General features: G+C 53.4%; 1 protein-coding gene across 1 annotated transcript in view; it reads right to left on the reverse strand.

Annotated features, from left to right (window-relative positions):
* Positions 1-12806, reverse strand: part of LOC128918595 (protein CEPU-1) — a 363129-nt gene extending 350323 nt beyond the window's left edge. The window contains exon 1 of the mRNA XM_054223010.1: positions 12731-12806. Within this exon, the coding sequence (XP_054078985.1) occupies positions 12731-12806 (76 nt within the window). The remainder of the gene's footprint in view (positions 1-12730) is intronic.
* Between the last annotated feature and the right edge of the window lie 2750 nt (positions 12807-15556).

Below are 15556 nucleotides of genomic sequence, written 5' to 3' on the forward strand. Positions count from 1 at the left end.
AATGTAAAAAACCCAGAACTGTTCTAATGATGATTAATGGGAAGCTATAAGGGAGGCCGTGACCTCCTAGTGTCATTAAATGGATTGGCAGGTTTCTGAGCATTAATTATAAATAGCCACAGGAGTTCGAGTGCTTAGCAGAATGATGATAAATCCATGACACAGGTGGAGGGACAAGGAGTCAGGAGCACGGGGGGGCGGGACAGACACGTGCCCGCGTGTGCACGCACACGGCTCGGCGTGCAAGGAAATAACGGGTTTGCACCTGTGTCACCTGCGGGAGAGAGACAGAAAGCAAAGGAGGAAAAAAAAAAAAAAAAAAAAAAACAGTGGAAATGAGTCTCCATCCGAGCATGCTTCTGTTTGGGTGGATAAGAGGACGGCGAGAGAGCCAGAAATGGGCAAATGATAAATTAGGCCCCGCCAGTCAATCACATTTTCTAAATGTTTTATATCCCAAAAGCTATAAAAGCAATATTCCCTTTCTGGCCTTATTGGAGCCATTTCTGTAAGGCAATCACATCTGTTTCCTCGGGGATTTGAGCTAAACTGTGCCTTGGCGCTTTTTTTTTTTTCCTCCTCCCTTTTTTTTTTTTTTTTTCCTTCCCTCCCCTTTATATTTACTCTCTAGCCTGCTACCAAAGAAGGGTCAGAGCATGCATACAAATAGGGAGGAGGACTGAAAAAAAAAAGCCAAACAACACCGAACCAGCCGACCAACGGGCAAGGAAGTGCCTGCAAACTTCTCCAAATTCCCCAGCCCCTTCGCAAAGCCACGGCTGCCATCATCGGGGGCCACCCGGGTTTTGAACCAGCTCTTAACGGTTAATGTTTCCTTCTCTTTAACGAGGCTTATTCCACAACGGCGTAGATGCCAGGGAGGGTCTGCATCCCGGGACACCCCTGCGGTACCTCGGATGCGCCGGATCCACCCAGCCTGCCTGGGATTTGCAGCGCTGCACCCGCGGCATTGCCGCGATGCTCTTGGAGAGATGCTCGGGGAGAAAAAGCCCAAATCCCTCCCTGAATATCACAGGGACCCGGAGCCCCAGCCTCAAAAAGTACGATTTGACACCCCCCCACCCCACCCCCGCCGCGAGGCAGAAGGCGAGTTTTTCCAGGGGTGTGAAAACCAGGAGAGCATCGCCAAGAGAGCGTCAGGAAAGTGTCGGAGCCCTGGGACCGGATAAACAGAAGGGGATGAACGGAGCGAGGACCTCGGGCTCGTTAATGAGCTCTCCCGGCGAACCGCATGGACTGCGGAGGGTGAAGGCTCCTCTCGCTGCCGAGGAAGGCAACAAAAGGCTCCGGGGTGAGATGCCAGAGGGGCAGCCCCGGGTCCTTGGGTATCCAGAAATACCCCCGCGTCGCTCTCAGGAGGCTCCCCAGACCCGGCACCGCTCTCTGCATCGCCATCCTCATCCCATGGCGGGACGGCAGTCCCGGTATCCAGCCACGGGGCATTTCCATTGGGACTGGGATCCCCATTTCCTCCGGCATTTTTGCTACCTACCATTTCAGCAGCTTCTACCCACTCTATGGGGAAGCAAAAGCACGAGCCAATATCACCTCCGACGAAATTAAAAATATTCCTGTTTCTATTTAGGTTTAAGTATCATTACCTTGCTGGGCTCTTCCAGGGGGAAGCATTATTTCAACTGATTGGAAAACGGCGGCGAAGGAACCGGTTCTCCATACAATTTTCTTCATATCCTATTAGTCGCAATACAATTACAGTGAATACATCAATTCTTAGTCCCAGCAGCTCCTGGAAAGAGCCACCTATTAAAATCTGGCTTATTAATGGAATTGTACATCCAGGATTAATCGGGCCGCGTTGGCCATTTCCATTTCTCACTCCACAAGTGCTTTTGTTTGCTTAATAGGCTGAAGTAACTTGAGAATGACACAACTTAGCGCTTCCCCCATTTGCTGTGCATCTCGCCAGCAAATTTAATAGCCCTTTCCTTTAACGATGTTGCTCTGGGATAAAACCCGGCCCGTGGCGCCCGGGAAATCCCCGCGGCAGGGTGGGGAGGGGGAGAAGGGGCTTTGGCAGAGACCCCTCAACTCATTTAAGCCTGTAAATCCCACTGGATAATACCAAAAAAAACCCAACGGGCAGAGCGAGCAGGTTGGACGAGTGCCAGGCTACCACTGCAGTGTCACCTCAGGAGCGCTTCAAAAGCCTCCGGCAGCCCCAAAAAGCGTCACACACGCACACACCACCCCCCCCCCCCCAAGACAGGCATGGGAGGGGGGCTCCTCCATCCCACCCCCATGGGATCACGACCAGCCCTGTCCCTGAGCATCGTCCCCACGGCTCCGAGCAAGGACCGTCATCTCCCGGCGCAGATATTCCCGTGGCAGCCAAGTCAATGCATGTCGAAGGCACGGTAATACAGTATGACTTTTCCCTTTAATGGAATTTTTCTAGCCCACTAGGAAAAAAAAGACTCCATTAGCCATACTACAAAGGCTCCTACTTATTAGTATTTTAGAACAGCGGCGAAAACATTCCTTGAATCTAATTATTGCTGACAAATATGAAAATTGAAATCAAAGTTAAATTTTCAGCTACAGTGCCTCGGCACGGCAGCAGCTCGCCGGCTCCCAACTATTGCATCAACACATTTCTTCTGCCGAGAAGGCTGCGGAGATTGGCCACCCCCCCCCGGCCTCCACACACACACCCCCCCCCCGCCTCCATCCCACCCCTCCATCTCCGGAGGCATTAACTCCGACATATTCATCTCAACAGCCGGGGCCGCGTAAACGAACTTCACGTTCGCCGGTCGCACGCAGCCGACGGATCGGGGAAAGGCTTCCCAAGGGCTGAAGAAGGAGGGAATAGGGCTTTTTTCTTTTCTTTAAAATGTATTTTTTATTTATTTCCAACTTCGCGCTTTCCCACCCCGTCTCCAAAAAAAAAAAAAAAAAAAAAAAAAAAAAGAGTTGCTGGGTGATTTTAAATTCCTCGAGATAGAGATTCTGGAAGGGAGGGGAGAGCAGAGAGAAGGGAAAAGGAGGGGGAAAAAAAAAGAAAAAAAAGCCTTGTCAACATATTTCCTTTCTCCTACCTCCCCCCCCCCGCCAACCCCAACATACTGTAAAAATCAATCCCCTTTGTCATTTTGCTCTGCTTGTGTGAATGTTTAATGGCTGTCGAGGGAGATAATGATTGCTGCTAGGAAATTCATTTCAGATTTGCTATTTATAAAGTACTTGGTGCTCAGGTGGGAAATTAACATAAGGAAGGGAGGGGGGGGAAAAGGGGACTGAACCCGGGGCGGGGAATGGGGGGTGAGGTGGGTAAAATAAAATATAAAAAAATATAAAAGCGTCAGGAGAGGAGGGATGGGATGCTGCGGGGCTGCCTGGAAGGGGCTGGTGCCCCTAAGAGGGTTGGCGTCTGTTCCCATCTCTCCTGGGACGGAGGGAAATGGCTTGGACGGAGCGAGGACAGGGATGCTGGGGACGCCTGGGTGCTCCTCAGCACCGCCAGCCCCTTTCCCGTGGCAGGGAGATGGGGGTAGCAGCCAAAAAAAGCCCGGGTGGCTTTTGCAGCCGGGGCGATGCTCCTCGCGCCCACCACAAATCCCACCGCCAGCACCGCCGTTCGCGTCCCGGCTCCTTCCCCCGGCCTCTCGCCCCTCTGGATGAACTGCAAACCTCCACGGAGTCGTGTGCGCGCGTGTGTCCCCGTCCCCACGGAGCCCCACAACCTGTTGCCACGTGTTTGATTTCTGAAGCCCCGGGGGCGGGGGGGGGAAAATTCCCACCTGCGACGGAGCCGCATCCCGAACAGCCAGCGGTACCAACACGCTGCCATCGAGTCGCTAATTCCTTGCTCTCTCAGAAGTTGCTTTTCACTTTCTGATTTTTCAATAATAGGCTTGGGTATGAATCCCTTAAGCTTCTGAAATAAGCTGAAAACCGCTTTTCCAGCCATTTACATAAACACAAGTGGATCAGAAGGAATAATCATAGTTTATGCATTATTTGGGGGCTTTGGAGCCAGCTGCTAATGTGATGTCAGGTTTTGAAGCCCCAAACGTACAACGGGGAAGCGCTGATGTGCCGAAAAAGCGGCACAAAAAGGTAAACAATAAATAATACACATTACTACTTTTTTTTTTTTTGTAAAACCGTTGTCTTCAATGACAAGGCGGTTTTGGCTTCGTCGCTACCCTGGCCTCTAATGGATCCCGCTCCTGGCCAGCCTTGTTCCAGAAAGGGCTTCGTTAAGAGAGATGTCAATCACAGTAAATCCAAATTCACCTCTCGCCAGCCAGCCCCGGCACTCTCCGTCTCCTTGGCCCCGTATCAAAAACCCCCGGTGCTGGCTTTGGCGATTGACTTCGCAACAAAAAAAAACCTCCCCCCCTCCCCCAACTCCACCTAACGCAGGCACCCTCCGAGCTCTAAATACCATCTGTCCTGCAGAAAGGGAATAAAAGCTAGAAAATCACCCAACAAACCAACTTTGCGTTGTTCACCAGCTAACTCCTGCAAGAGGTGGGGGGGGGGAAAATTAAAAAAGAAAAAAAAAAAACAAAACCAAAACCCACTGAAACGGCGAGATGATATTACAGCATTAATGAACTTTGCTTTGCTTCAAGTGCTTGTCACGCTTCCAACGAGGCGGGTCAGGTTTGGCTTTCAAACCGGTTCTTTAAATCAAGAATGCCGTTTTCTGGCAAAAATCAAAACATTAGCAGAGGATCCGTTTGGAAGAAATAACAATAAAAAGCAAAAAATAATAGACGTAACAAGGCTCGAGACTCCAGGCTCTTTTGGCAGCGCTGGAATGCGGCCTTCGGAGCTCCCTTTTTTTTTGTTTGAAATCACAACTTTGTACGTGAATCTTCCGCGAGCTCAGAATTGGCGCAAAAAAAAAATACTTCTAAATCAATCTCTGGATTTCCCAGCATTTACTTGCACTGGGAATTTGCGATTGTTCTGTTCTTATTCCGCTTTGGAATAAAATGAAAAAATACCCTTTATTTCTAATATTATACAATTTCCTGCGGCATTCCCTTCTTTTTCGCAACTGCTGTCTCCCATCGTGAGTCACGGGAGGATGCGAAGCGGCCGCGGGGGCCGAGCATTGGTGTCTTTACAAGCTCCTTCCCAAGCCAAATCAGGGTTTCCCTGTGCTCAGTGACGTACAATTACATCGGGTGGAGGGGAAAAAAAAAAAAAATAAAAAAAAAATCCCATTTTCAAGGTAAATCCAGGTTAGCCGGACGAGACAAGAGGGGAAGGGTGGCTTACGGAGTGTGCAGCCAAGTGAGGAAGGGGAAGGACCACGCAACGAGGCTGAATTGTGGACGACGAGCAAAGGATGCGAACACAGGACCCACGTCCCAGCCCAGGACCTCCATGCTCACAGCATCTTTTTCCATTCCTTCCCACCAAACCCCAACCGAACACCCATTCCCATCCCCCTCCCCGCAAGCCAGACCCACCGTGGCTCCGAAATTAAGCCCTTGGCACGGACCGTGGCTCGTTAGATGGATAGAGGTGCCCTCCCGGCAAGGCGCTGAGCACCCTTCCACCCCACCGATGCTGAGGTCCACCCACCTCCAGAAGGTCCTCAGTGCTGCACCACCACTTGTTAGCTCGGCAGCGGCCACATCGCTCCATCCCCGTGGATACCGTGCCAGCTTCCATCCCCGCCTCCCCACTGCTTCCAAGGGAATACTCCAAGCACCAGTAATTTATGTACGTTGGGTCCCCGGGATGCTGGTTTCCTGGGATGCCGGCTTCCCACGATGCCGGCTTCCCCGCACGGCCGCTACAAAGCGTTTTGGGCTCCTGGGCTACACGAAGCCCAGCTCAGAGAGCCTTTTTCGGCTCCCCCAATTAGTAAGCGAAGCATGCGGGAGGTGGAGGAGTCAGAGGAAGGGAAAGCAGGGAGGGGGGAAGATGCCAAGAACCGAGCAGCGCCTTTAGTGGGAACAGTCAACGGGACAAGGGGGCCAAAGGGTCAATTAATTTACAACAGCTTTCGGCATTGGACATATTAACTGTAAGCGCATCAAAAATCCATGATATCCTTCTTGGCGGGAGATAACAGAGCCCGGCGAAGGCAGCACCTCTGATTTATTATTAACCAAGAGCAAGGTGCGTGCCTGGGGAAGGAGGAGGGAGGTAGCTAGCTCCTCCGGGCTAGCAGCCACAGCTCCAAATGTGGTGTGTGATGCCTGGAGGACGCACAGCACCCACAAAATAAAAAGGGCTCTGGGCCCCAGCAATTTGGGTGCCCCAGCTGGGATGAGCGACATCCCCCCCAAGGAGATGCAGTGCCAAAGGGCTCATCCTCTGCAATTTTCGGGGGTTTTTTTTGCCCATAAAAGCTACTAAAGGCACAAAAAGACCCACGTGCCGAGGGTACAGGGTGCTGGCTGAAGCTGGGAGACAGCAGTACGGCTCGGACTTCCACTACAGGATTCCAAAAAACTGGCGCCTTGCTCGTTATGGGCCCTATTTGAAACCAAAAGCCCAAGTCCAAGTCACGGCTCCAAGGCAGCCGCAAGCCTTTGCCATCGACATCTGAGATGGATCGTGTTTGGATCCCGCTGAGTCTAACGGGAGATTTGCCACCCCGCATCAAAGCAGCACTACTACCAGTAACACTGAAAAAAAAAAAAATCATATTTACCCACTTTAAAGCTTTCCTGCAGCAAGGCACCCCTTCAACTGGGGAACAAGCGAAGAAAATTTTGCCCTTTCCTGCCACTATTTGAAGTTTGAGAAGGCAAGAAGGTTTGTTTTTTTTTTTTCCTGATCCCCACGGCCAGAAAGATGCTCTCCACGTGGTGCTTTGCTGCCGAGGGAGGCTGGAGCCCACCTCCACCATCGGATTGCCAGTTGCCTGGGAAGCAAACTGGTGAGCTCTCCCCCTCCACTTCCAGCCTGCTTTATCACACAAAACAGCGAGCCCTGCTTGACCTAGATCTGTCAACTGATCAATTTCCGCCCCCCCCGCCAATAGGGAAAAAAAAAAAATAAAATGGGGGGGGTGTCACAATATGTATATTTTTAAGCAAGAAAAATACACGGAGCAGACACTTCCAATATTGTATGCACTCGGCTCAGGCACAAGTCAGGCTTCACACAAGGGAAAGACAGGAAAACCATAAGCCAGGGTTACTACGATGGTCAAAACACCCATGTGGATAAAGAAAAAGTAGTTTTTGCTAAGCACTAGGGCATCCCGAAACTGGTTGCAGCCTCCAGAGCACCCAGCACCTCCAAGTCTTGTGAACAGGGATGCTCCCTACGATGCTTCAGAAGTTTAGTTTTACCAGAGGATGCTTTTTCCAAGCTCACAGCTACCACCTGGTCTTCTCTGCCTGTCAAACTCGTATTCATCTCCTCTTGGCCGGTCAGTGAGTCCCATCCCAGATGTGAGGACAGCTGACCAGTCCCATACCTCCTTGGCCATGAAAGCCCAGGTCTGCTCCATTCCCTCCTCGTGTATCCCGCTGCAGGTAACCACAGCCACCTTCTTCATGCCTGCATTTTAAGAACAGCGAGCAACCACGTGTCCCAAAACATGTGGCAGCATGCGTGGGACCTCGCGCATCTCTATTCTGCCACTGGGGCTCCTAAAGCTATCGTAGATACAGCACGAAGCAACTCCAGCACGTGTTCCCCATCGCACCGCGCTCTAAGGCACCTCACTACAAGCGATGACTCAATGTAGATACACAATGTAGAGCAGCCCCCAACGTAGAGCAGCCCCCAACGTAGAGCAGCCCCCAACGTAGAGCAGCCCCCAACGTAGAGCAGCCCCTAGTTCACTCCTTGCTATACTCAGCCCACCACTGCACAACCAGACGAGTGGAGGGATGCTCCCAGGGAAGCGGCCGACACCCCAACGCATGGGAAAAACCCCCACGTCCAACGCTCCCCGGCAAACCCACCGCCCAAACCCAGATCCCAAGCGCCATCCCAGCATCTGAGGGGCCATCCCATGTTTTTCTGCAATGCAGCCTGCTTTCAAAAGCATCTTCCCAATGGCAAAGGTCTGCTCGGGTTCCTCTCTACTCTGCTGAGTCTTAAAAAATGTGCCAATTAATCCCTTGCGGTGGCCTGATTTCCAGAGGTGCCGGGTACCTGCTTACAGCTTCGGTTAAAATCAACAAGAATGACAGATTTTCAGCAACGCTCCAAATCAGGCCATTGAGTAACCAGAGCGCATTCCCTTCCTTTTATGTACTACATATAACTGCGTTATCTAATCATGTAGGTATTGATTATTACTGTTATTACCTATTAAATAGCTATTTTCTGCTGTTGGGGCGAATATCACATTTTATTGACCTGCACGGTAACTATTAACCACCACGAAGCCACGTCTAATATTTTCCCCGGGGAACAATAAATCCGGGCATTCACAGAAAGATGTCGATAGACGTAATTTTTCTTATACACATTCATTAGCGCAATTACCTTCTTGCGCAAACTGCCAGAAGGTTTCCCCCCCTCCCGCCTCCGCCGAGGAAAAGTCCTCCCGGGACGCGCAGCCCCGACACGTGCTCCCGAATCCTGCCCTTTCCGAGGGGAAACAGCCCAACGCTCCTCCCTGGAGATGCTTTTTCGGGCCCAATCCAGCCTTTCCATCCGCTCTGGGAGTTATCTGCAACCCAGCCACATCGACGGAGCGAGTAATTCTTTCGGATGAGGAACGCTCCGCCTCTGATGTTGACATATGCTATTATTTTTACATACCTATTTCAGCTTGTACGCTTATTAGAATAAGGTCTTTATGCTAATTTGTAAATCAAATTCCCATAATTCTTGGCTTACTGATGTTAAAGGCCCAGCTAAATCTTCTATGACCTTTTAGCCCGGTTAATCCTTTTACGCATGGTTGAGTGAAGAGTTTTCTTCTCTCTTCCCCTCCCGCGTGCCGGCGTGGGATTTTCGCACAAACCTCAAGAAACTCAGGTGGGTGCGAGTCAGGGACACCGGGCACACGTGAGACCATCTCTCTGCTTTGAAACACGGAAAGCGGGAAGAGAAATTGCTGCTGCCAGGTCCTAAGATATTCTTATATTCATAGAATGGCTGGAGTTGGAAGGGACCTCGAAGATCATCTCATTCCACCCCCCTGCCCTGGGCAGGGACACCTCCCACCAGCCCAGGTTGCTCCAAGCCCCGTCCAACCTGGCCTTGAACCCCTCTGGGGATAAATACTAGATATTAGTCGGCTCTAGATATTAATTGGCACTATTTAAAAATCACGCCGGGGAGGGGGGAAAAATAGAACAAACATGACGAGAGCTTGTGTTGCCGAATTAGCCACTCATTTCCCACCGCCCTGGGGTTATCCCAGCCTTCTGCGTCCTCCTCCTTCCCAACTCCTTCCCCTCTCCAAGCCCCCAGGGGTGGACCTTTGGCCAGCTCTGCCCTTCCCACGTCCTGATGTGACGGGCACCTGCATCTCATCCCCACGGAATCACAGAATCGCCCAGGTTGGAAGGGACCTTTCAGATCATCTGGTCCAACCATCAACTGAACTCTGACAAAAACCATCACTAAACCATATCTCTAAGCGCTACGTCTACCCGGCTTTTAAGTAATTGGTGTGGTGCCTCAACCTCTTCCCCGGGCAGCCTGTTCCAATGCTTAATAACCTTTTCGGTGTAAACTTTTTTCCTAATATCCAATCTTAACCTCTCCAGTGCAACTTGCGGCCGTTTCCTCTTGTCTTATCGCCTGTTACATGGAGATACGGCACCCAAGGAAGCTCCCCATCCTTGTTCCCGACTGCCAAGCACTCAGTAGTCAACATCTCCCTTGAGACCGGCAGCATCGCCATGGCCAAAACCACACTGGACATCTCAGAGGGCCCCTTCCTCACGGACACAACACTCAATAGCTCCCGTTTCAATTTTTTTCCCCCCCAAAATACCCCAAAAAATAAGTTTTCTAGGTTGTTTTTTCCCAAAACAACAACAGTGAAGCTGCAGAAGTTGGAGGACCTACGGATGTTTGCACAAATGCAGATGGTCAAGCACTTGGGAGTTATCCCACTTCACACTCCACTTCACTCTCAAGCACACTCACAACCCACTTCTCTTATTGTTCGTTTGGCTGTAAATAGGTAAATGACCTGGAGTATTGATAAACTGCTGCAGAGGGCAGCACAGATCTCTCGAGCTATTCGGAGTAGGTTTGTGCAAAACACGGTTTTCCTGCATGACTATAATTTTCACGTTTTCAAACACAAGCCAGCTCCACTTCTGTACAGCAAGCGAGAGAGAGAAGTTAGAAATTAAAAAAAAAAAAACAATACTGAATATCGGATGAGCTGATAAAGCAGCAGCACCGTACTGATGATATTTGGCAACGCACACGTACCTATATATTACCCTGAGAGCTGAATAACCCCCAATTTCTCAAACTTTCCCTTAGAAAGTTTTTGCTAAAAAGCCAAATTATTTTTGCTGGGTGATTCTGGTTTGTGGGGATTTTTTTTTTTTTTTTTTTTTTTTAAGAACTCTTTTTAAATACAATTTATGCAAGAAAACCTCCTGGAGGGGACTCCTTCCCTCCGCCAACCCAGCATCTCCCAGCCCAAAAAAGGGCCCAAACTTTTTGCTGCCGATTTTTTGCCCAGCACCCCCCAGCTCTGCACTGGGGGGTCCCGTTACCGTCCCCCCCCTCCCAGGACCAGGGTGCACGGCTCCTTGCTCCCCCCCACCCCAGCGGCAACTCAAGGACTTCAGGCACCCAAATTGCCAGGGGACACGGGGAATTTTTTGCTTGGGGAGGCAGCGCATTCCTCCTCACCGCTCTGCTGCCAAGGAGAATAACAATGAATTAAATAAATAATAATAATAACTAATAATAATAATAAAAAAACCCCAACTACTTTCTGATGCATAAGCTTTGATGGGAGCAGGGAGAGGAAGCGCGAGAGATGACCAGAGGCAAGGAATGAGACTGCAAGGAAGCCAAGTCAGGAGCCAAATGCAAGCATTAAAAAATAAATAAATAAAAAAGGGGGAGGGGGGGAAAGACAAGCACAAATTCTAGGCAGGAGAAACGAGAAAGGCAAGGCAGCTTTGCCCCCCCCCTTCCTGGGGAGCCCCAGCCATCCAGCACCCCACAGAGGTGGCACCAAAGCGGGGAACAGGGCTCCCATCCCCAGGAAAGCCCGTGGGAAGCCGGGGGGCGCAGGGATGCCGGCATCCCGAGCGGCGCCAGCGGGGAAGCAGCAAGGCTGGGAGAAGGCGAGAGCTTGAGGAGGGAGAGAAGGAGGAAGGCGAAGAGGAGAAATGCCTTGGCGTGTGATGTGCATGCTAAGCAGCCCGCGCCGGTCGATATGGCAGGGGTGGCTCTCCGCAAGAGCGGGCCCAGGCTGCCCAGCAGAGAGAAGTTTTGAGCGGAGATGGTGGCTGGCCATCTCCCCCCGGCTCCATCGGCACACACCGGCCCCCCAGCCCACCTCAAGCAGCCCCCTGCCCCACGCAAACAGGGGTTTCACACCCCACCGGAGTCCTGCTGCAGAGCCTGAAGGGGTGCGTGTGGGGGGGGACACACACCAGGCAGGGCTGGATTTGGGATTTGGGTACCCAAACCCTGTCCCCAACCCTCGGTGGGCACGGCAGAGGTTTGCTGCCTCCAGCTGCCGCCTGCTCTCCTTTTCCCCGTGCAGGAGGAGGATGTATCCATCCCCCCGGGGCGGGGGGGGGAGCATCCGTCCCCCCAGAGTGGCTGCATCCCCCCCCCGGGGGGGGTGCCTGCATCCTCCCCGAGAGAGTGCCCGCAACCCCCCGCGCAGCCCCGGGTACCATCCGCCGTGGGGCTGGGCGCATCCATCCCGGGCGCGGTGCAATGCAGCCCCCCGGGCGCATCCCCCCCCCGCCTTTTCCCAACCGGGTCCGCCGCATCCCCAGCTCCGCAGGCGGCCCGGTGCAGGATGCGGCCCCATCCTCACCGTTCCCCCCCCCCCCCCCCCGCCTCCATCCTCCCAGGGAGGTAACCCCGCTCCCACAGCCCCTCCAGATGGCTGCGAGGAGACTAACGCAAGCTGACAGGCTCGGTCCTCCCGGCCAGATGGGGCTGGCTCCTGCCTCCTCCTTTTCCCCCCTTCTCCCCTTCCTTTTTGCCCCCACCCCCCTTTTTTTTCCCCCTTGCACAGTATCCCCCCACCATCCCCCGGGGAGGGGAAGCATCCCTGCTCGCCCGGGACAGGTTGGACAAGGACTTTCCAACTCCCCCCTCCCGGGCTGCACCGAGTTTTTGGGACGACCTTGCAGGCGGGTCCGGTGTTGCAAAGAGAAGCGGCGGGGGGGGGGAAACGGGCACGACCCCCTTTTTTTCCCCTGCCCCCAGCCTGTTGGACGCATTGCTCCTGCGGGAAACTAAGTTGAGTCGCTCGGCACCGGCTTCCCCCACCCCCCCCCCCAAAAAAAAAAAAAAAAAAATAAAACACAAACAACCCACAAGCTGCGCCATGGGAGACGTTCCCCCCGCCCCGGCCCAGCGCACCGGGGGAGGGAGCATCAATTAGGAGATGCCGTACCCGCATCCGCACCCCCCGCAACTTAGCGGCGGGTCGGGGACCCTCTCCCAGCTCTGCCCCCGCTCTGGGGGCATCCCATTCCCCACCCCCCCCACCCTCCCCCTTTAGGGTGCTGCCGTGGGGCCGAGCACCCTCCGCACGCCTCGGCTGCATCCCCCGCAGCATCCCCCGGCCCGGCCCTACCTTGGGAGAGGAGGAGAGCGGCCATCCCGGCGAAGATCACCCAAGAGACGGGGTGGTGCATTTTCGCCTGGGCCATGTTTTCACCCCCTCCCTTTTCCTTTCCTTCCTTGCTTTCCTTCCCCACTCACTGCCTGGCGGGGAGAGGTTTAAAATCCAGCGTTTCCCGGAGCAAAGCGCAGGAAAGAGGGAGAAAAATGAAAGGAGTGGAAAAAAAAAAAAATAATTAAAAAAAAAAAAAGCACCGCAAGGGTGGGGGAGGGAAAAAACCCAAAAAGGAAAAAAAAAAAAAAGGGGGGGGGGGGGGAAGGGGGGTCGGAAGGGGTTGTAAGGTACGAGGGACAGGCGCTGCCGTGCCCGCCGCTCCGGCCCCGCACACGCCGCCCGGCTCCCAGCCGCCGCCGGCCGCGCAGGCAGCGCGCCCTCCCCCGCGCCGCGCTCATTGGCTGCCCGCACCCCCCCTCCCCGGCACCGGCATCCCCCCCCACCCCCCGGGGGGGTCCCCCGCCGCCCCCGGCCCCGCACTGCCCGGCCCCGCTGGGGAAACGTCGTGACATTGCCCCCTGGGGTGACGTTTCCACCACCCCCCCCCCGCCTCGGGGTGACATCCTCCCCCCCCTTACCCCCCCCAGGGTGACATTCCCCTGGGGTGACATCCTTTCCCCCCCTCCAAGGGTGACATCCCCCCTGGGGTGACATCCTCTCCCCCAAGGGTGACATCCCCCCTGGGGTGACATCCTTTCCCCCCCCACCAAGGGTGACATCCCCCCTGGGGTGACATCCTCTCCCCCAAGGGTGACAGCTTCCCCCTCCAAGGGTGACATCCTCGTCGCCATCCCCCAAGGGTGACATCCCCTCTGGCATGACATCCCCCCCCAAGGGTGACATCCCCCCCAAGGGTGACATCCTCTCCCCCAAGGGTCATATCCCCCTGGGGTGACATCCCCCCTGGGGTGACATTCACACACAACCCCCCCCCGAGGTGACACCAGCCCTGCCGTGACTCAGTTTCCCCACCTGCGTGATGACGGGAGGGAGACACACACCTTATTCCTTCCCCCCCCCACGCCATGAGACATAAGCAGAGGCAAGGAATAAAACCACGAAGCAGCCAAGTCAGGAGCCAAACGCAAGCATTAAAAAAATAATAATAATAAAAATAAAAGGATAAAGCACAAATTCTGGGCAGGAGAAACGAGGAGGGGAAGGGCAGGGGGAAGGGAGACACACACACACACACACCCCCGGTGCCTTGCCCGAAACGAAGCGGGGCACCTGCAGCGCCTGCCTCTGCTTTTGGGGGGAGCTGGTGTCTACACTGTCCCAAGAAACCTCTTCCTCCTACAGGACTAACTCCCATATGGAAATTGCTCGAAAACCAAATTTAACGGGGAATAACGCTTCAATTTGTAGCGGAAATCTACTTTCATCCCAGACCAAGGCCAACCGCATCCTGGGCTGCATCAAAAGCAGCGTCAAGGTGGGGCCGGGGGGGGGGGGGAGTGGATTCTGCCCCTCTACTCCGCTCTGGGGAGACCCCCCCCTGCAGTGCTGCCTCCAGCTCCGGGGGCCACCAACATCCGATTCCTTGCACCAAGACCTTCAACTGCTCCGAGCAGCACCTGGGCCACCTGCACCCTGCTTTGGTTTGGACACGCTCCCCTCAAACTCCTTGCCACGTGCCAATTTCTGGTGCCCATTGCCCAAAAACGCAAACAAGATAGACCTTTCTCCAACTCAAGATACCCAAAACCACCCCCCTGCCCATCCACACCAACGTCAAGAGCATGACACCAGCACGTCTACGCAGACAAGCTCCTCAAGACCAAAACCTCAAATTTTTTTTCAGCCTTTGTCCAACATGGAACATATCAGAGGCCCTGAACCCCAAGACTGCTATTTGACACAACCTAAATAAATAATATCTTGTTAAATATTCATTATTTTCATTAGTGGTAAGGATGTCTCTCATTTTGTTGCTGGAGGTGACTCACAGCCCCTTAAAACAACATTATAGGCAGAAAAATGACAAAGCAAAAAAAAAAAAAAAAGAGAGGAAAGAAAAGAGATATCTTGGCTTTTTGTATTTATTCCTCCTCAGAGGCTTCCAAAATCTGAACTGTTCATTTTGCAATTCAGAACAAGATTTGGCTGCAAACTCTTGGAAAATCCAGCTGCGTTTCTCTCTCTCCTCTCCATTGCCCAGAGAGACTCGCCGAGTCAGACCGGGGCCAGCCCTTCTGCTGAAGAAAGGTGACAAGCCACAGGATCCAGCCCCTCTATTTATGTCCCACGGACAACAAAGACCCACACGTCAAAAGCTGGGAGCCGGGGAGGGATCAGCAGCTCTGGTTGGATGTCCCCAACAGCCCTAATTTGGTGCCGACATGTCCCCGCCACCAGCCAGCCAGCGGGTCACGCTGTCCCTAACCGTGGAGATGTGTTTCTCCATCCTTGGGTTGTCCCCAAGGCCTCCACGCTGCTGTCATCCACCAGTTTTCATGGGGGTCTCTGCCAAAACAGCAGCTGGTGTAAAGCTGCGGCCTGCTGCCGAGAGCTTTCAGCTCTCTCCTTCCTTTTCTTCTCCCAAGGTTTGGTTCAAACCACAGACCTCCAGGAGGTGCCATCGACCCAGAGCCCTCCACCACCATTTTATGGTACCACCAGGAGCAGCCTCCGGCCTGCACAGCCTCCTAGCTCGTTAGGATGGGCAGAGATACCGACAACGGTACCACTAACGACCCAGCCGCATTCATGTAGGATATTTCTCGGGAAGCAAACACGGGTTCTGGAGTATTTACTACCCGCTGTGATGTTACAGCTTGAGCC

Source organism: Rissa tridactyla, chromosome 17 (assembly GCF_028500815.1).
Source record: "Rissa tridactyla isolate bRisTri1 chromosome 17, bRisTri1.patW.cur.20221130, whole genome shotgun sequence".
Classification (NCBI taxonomy): Eukaryota; Metazoa; Chordata; class Aves; order Charadriiformes; family Laridae; genus Rissa; species Rissa tridactyla.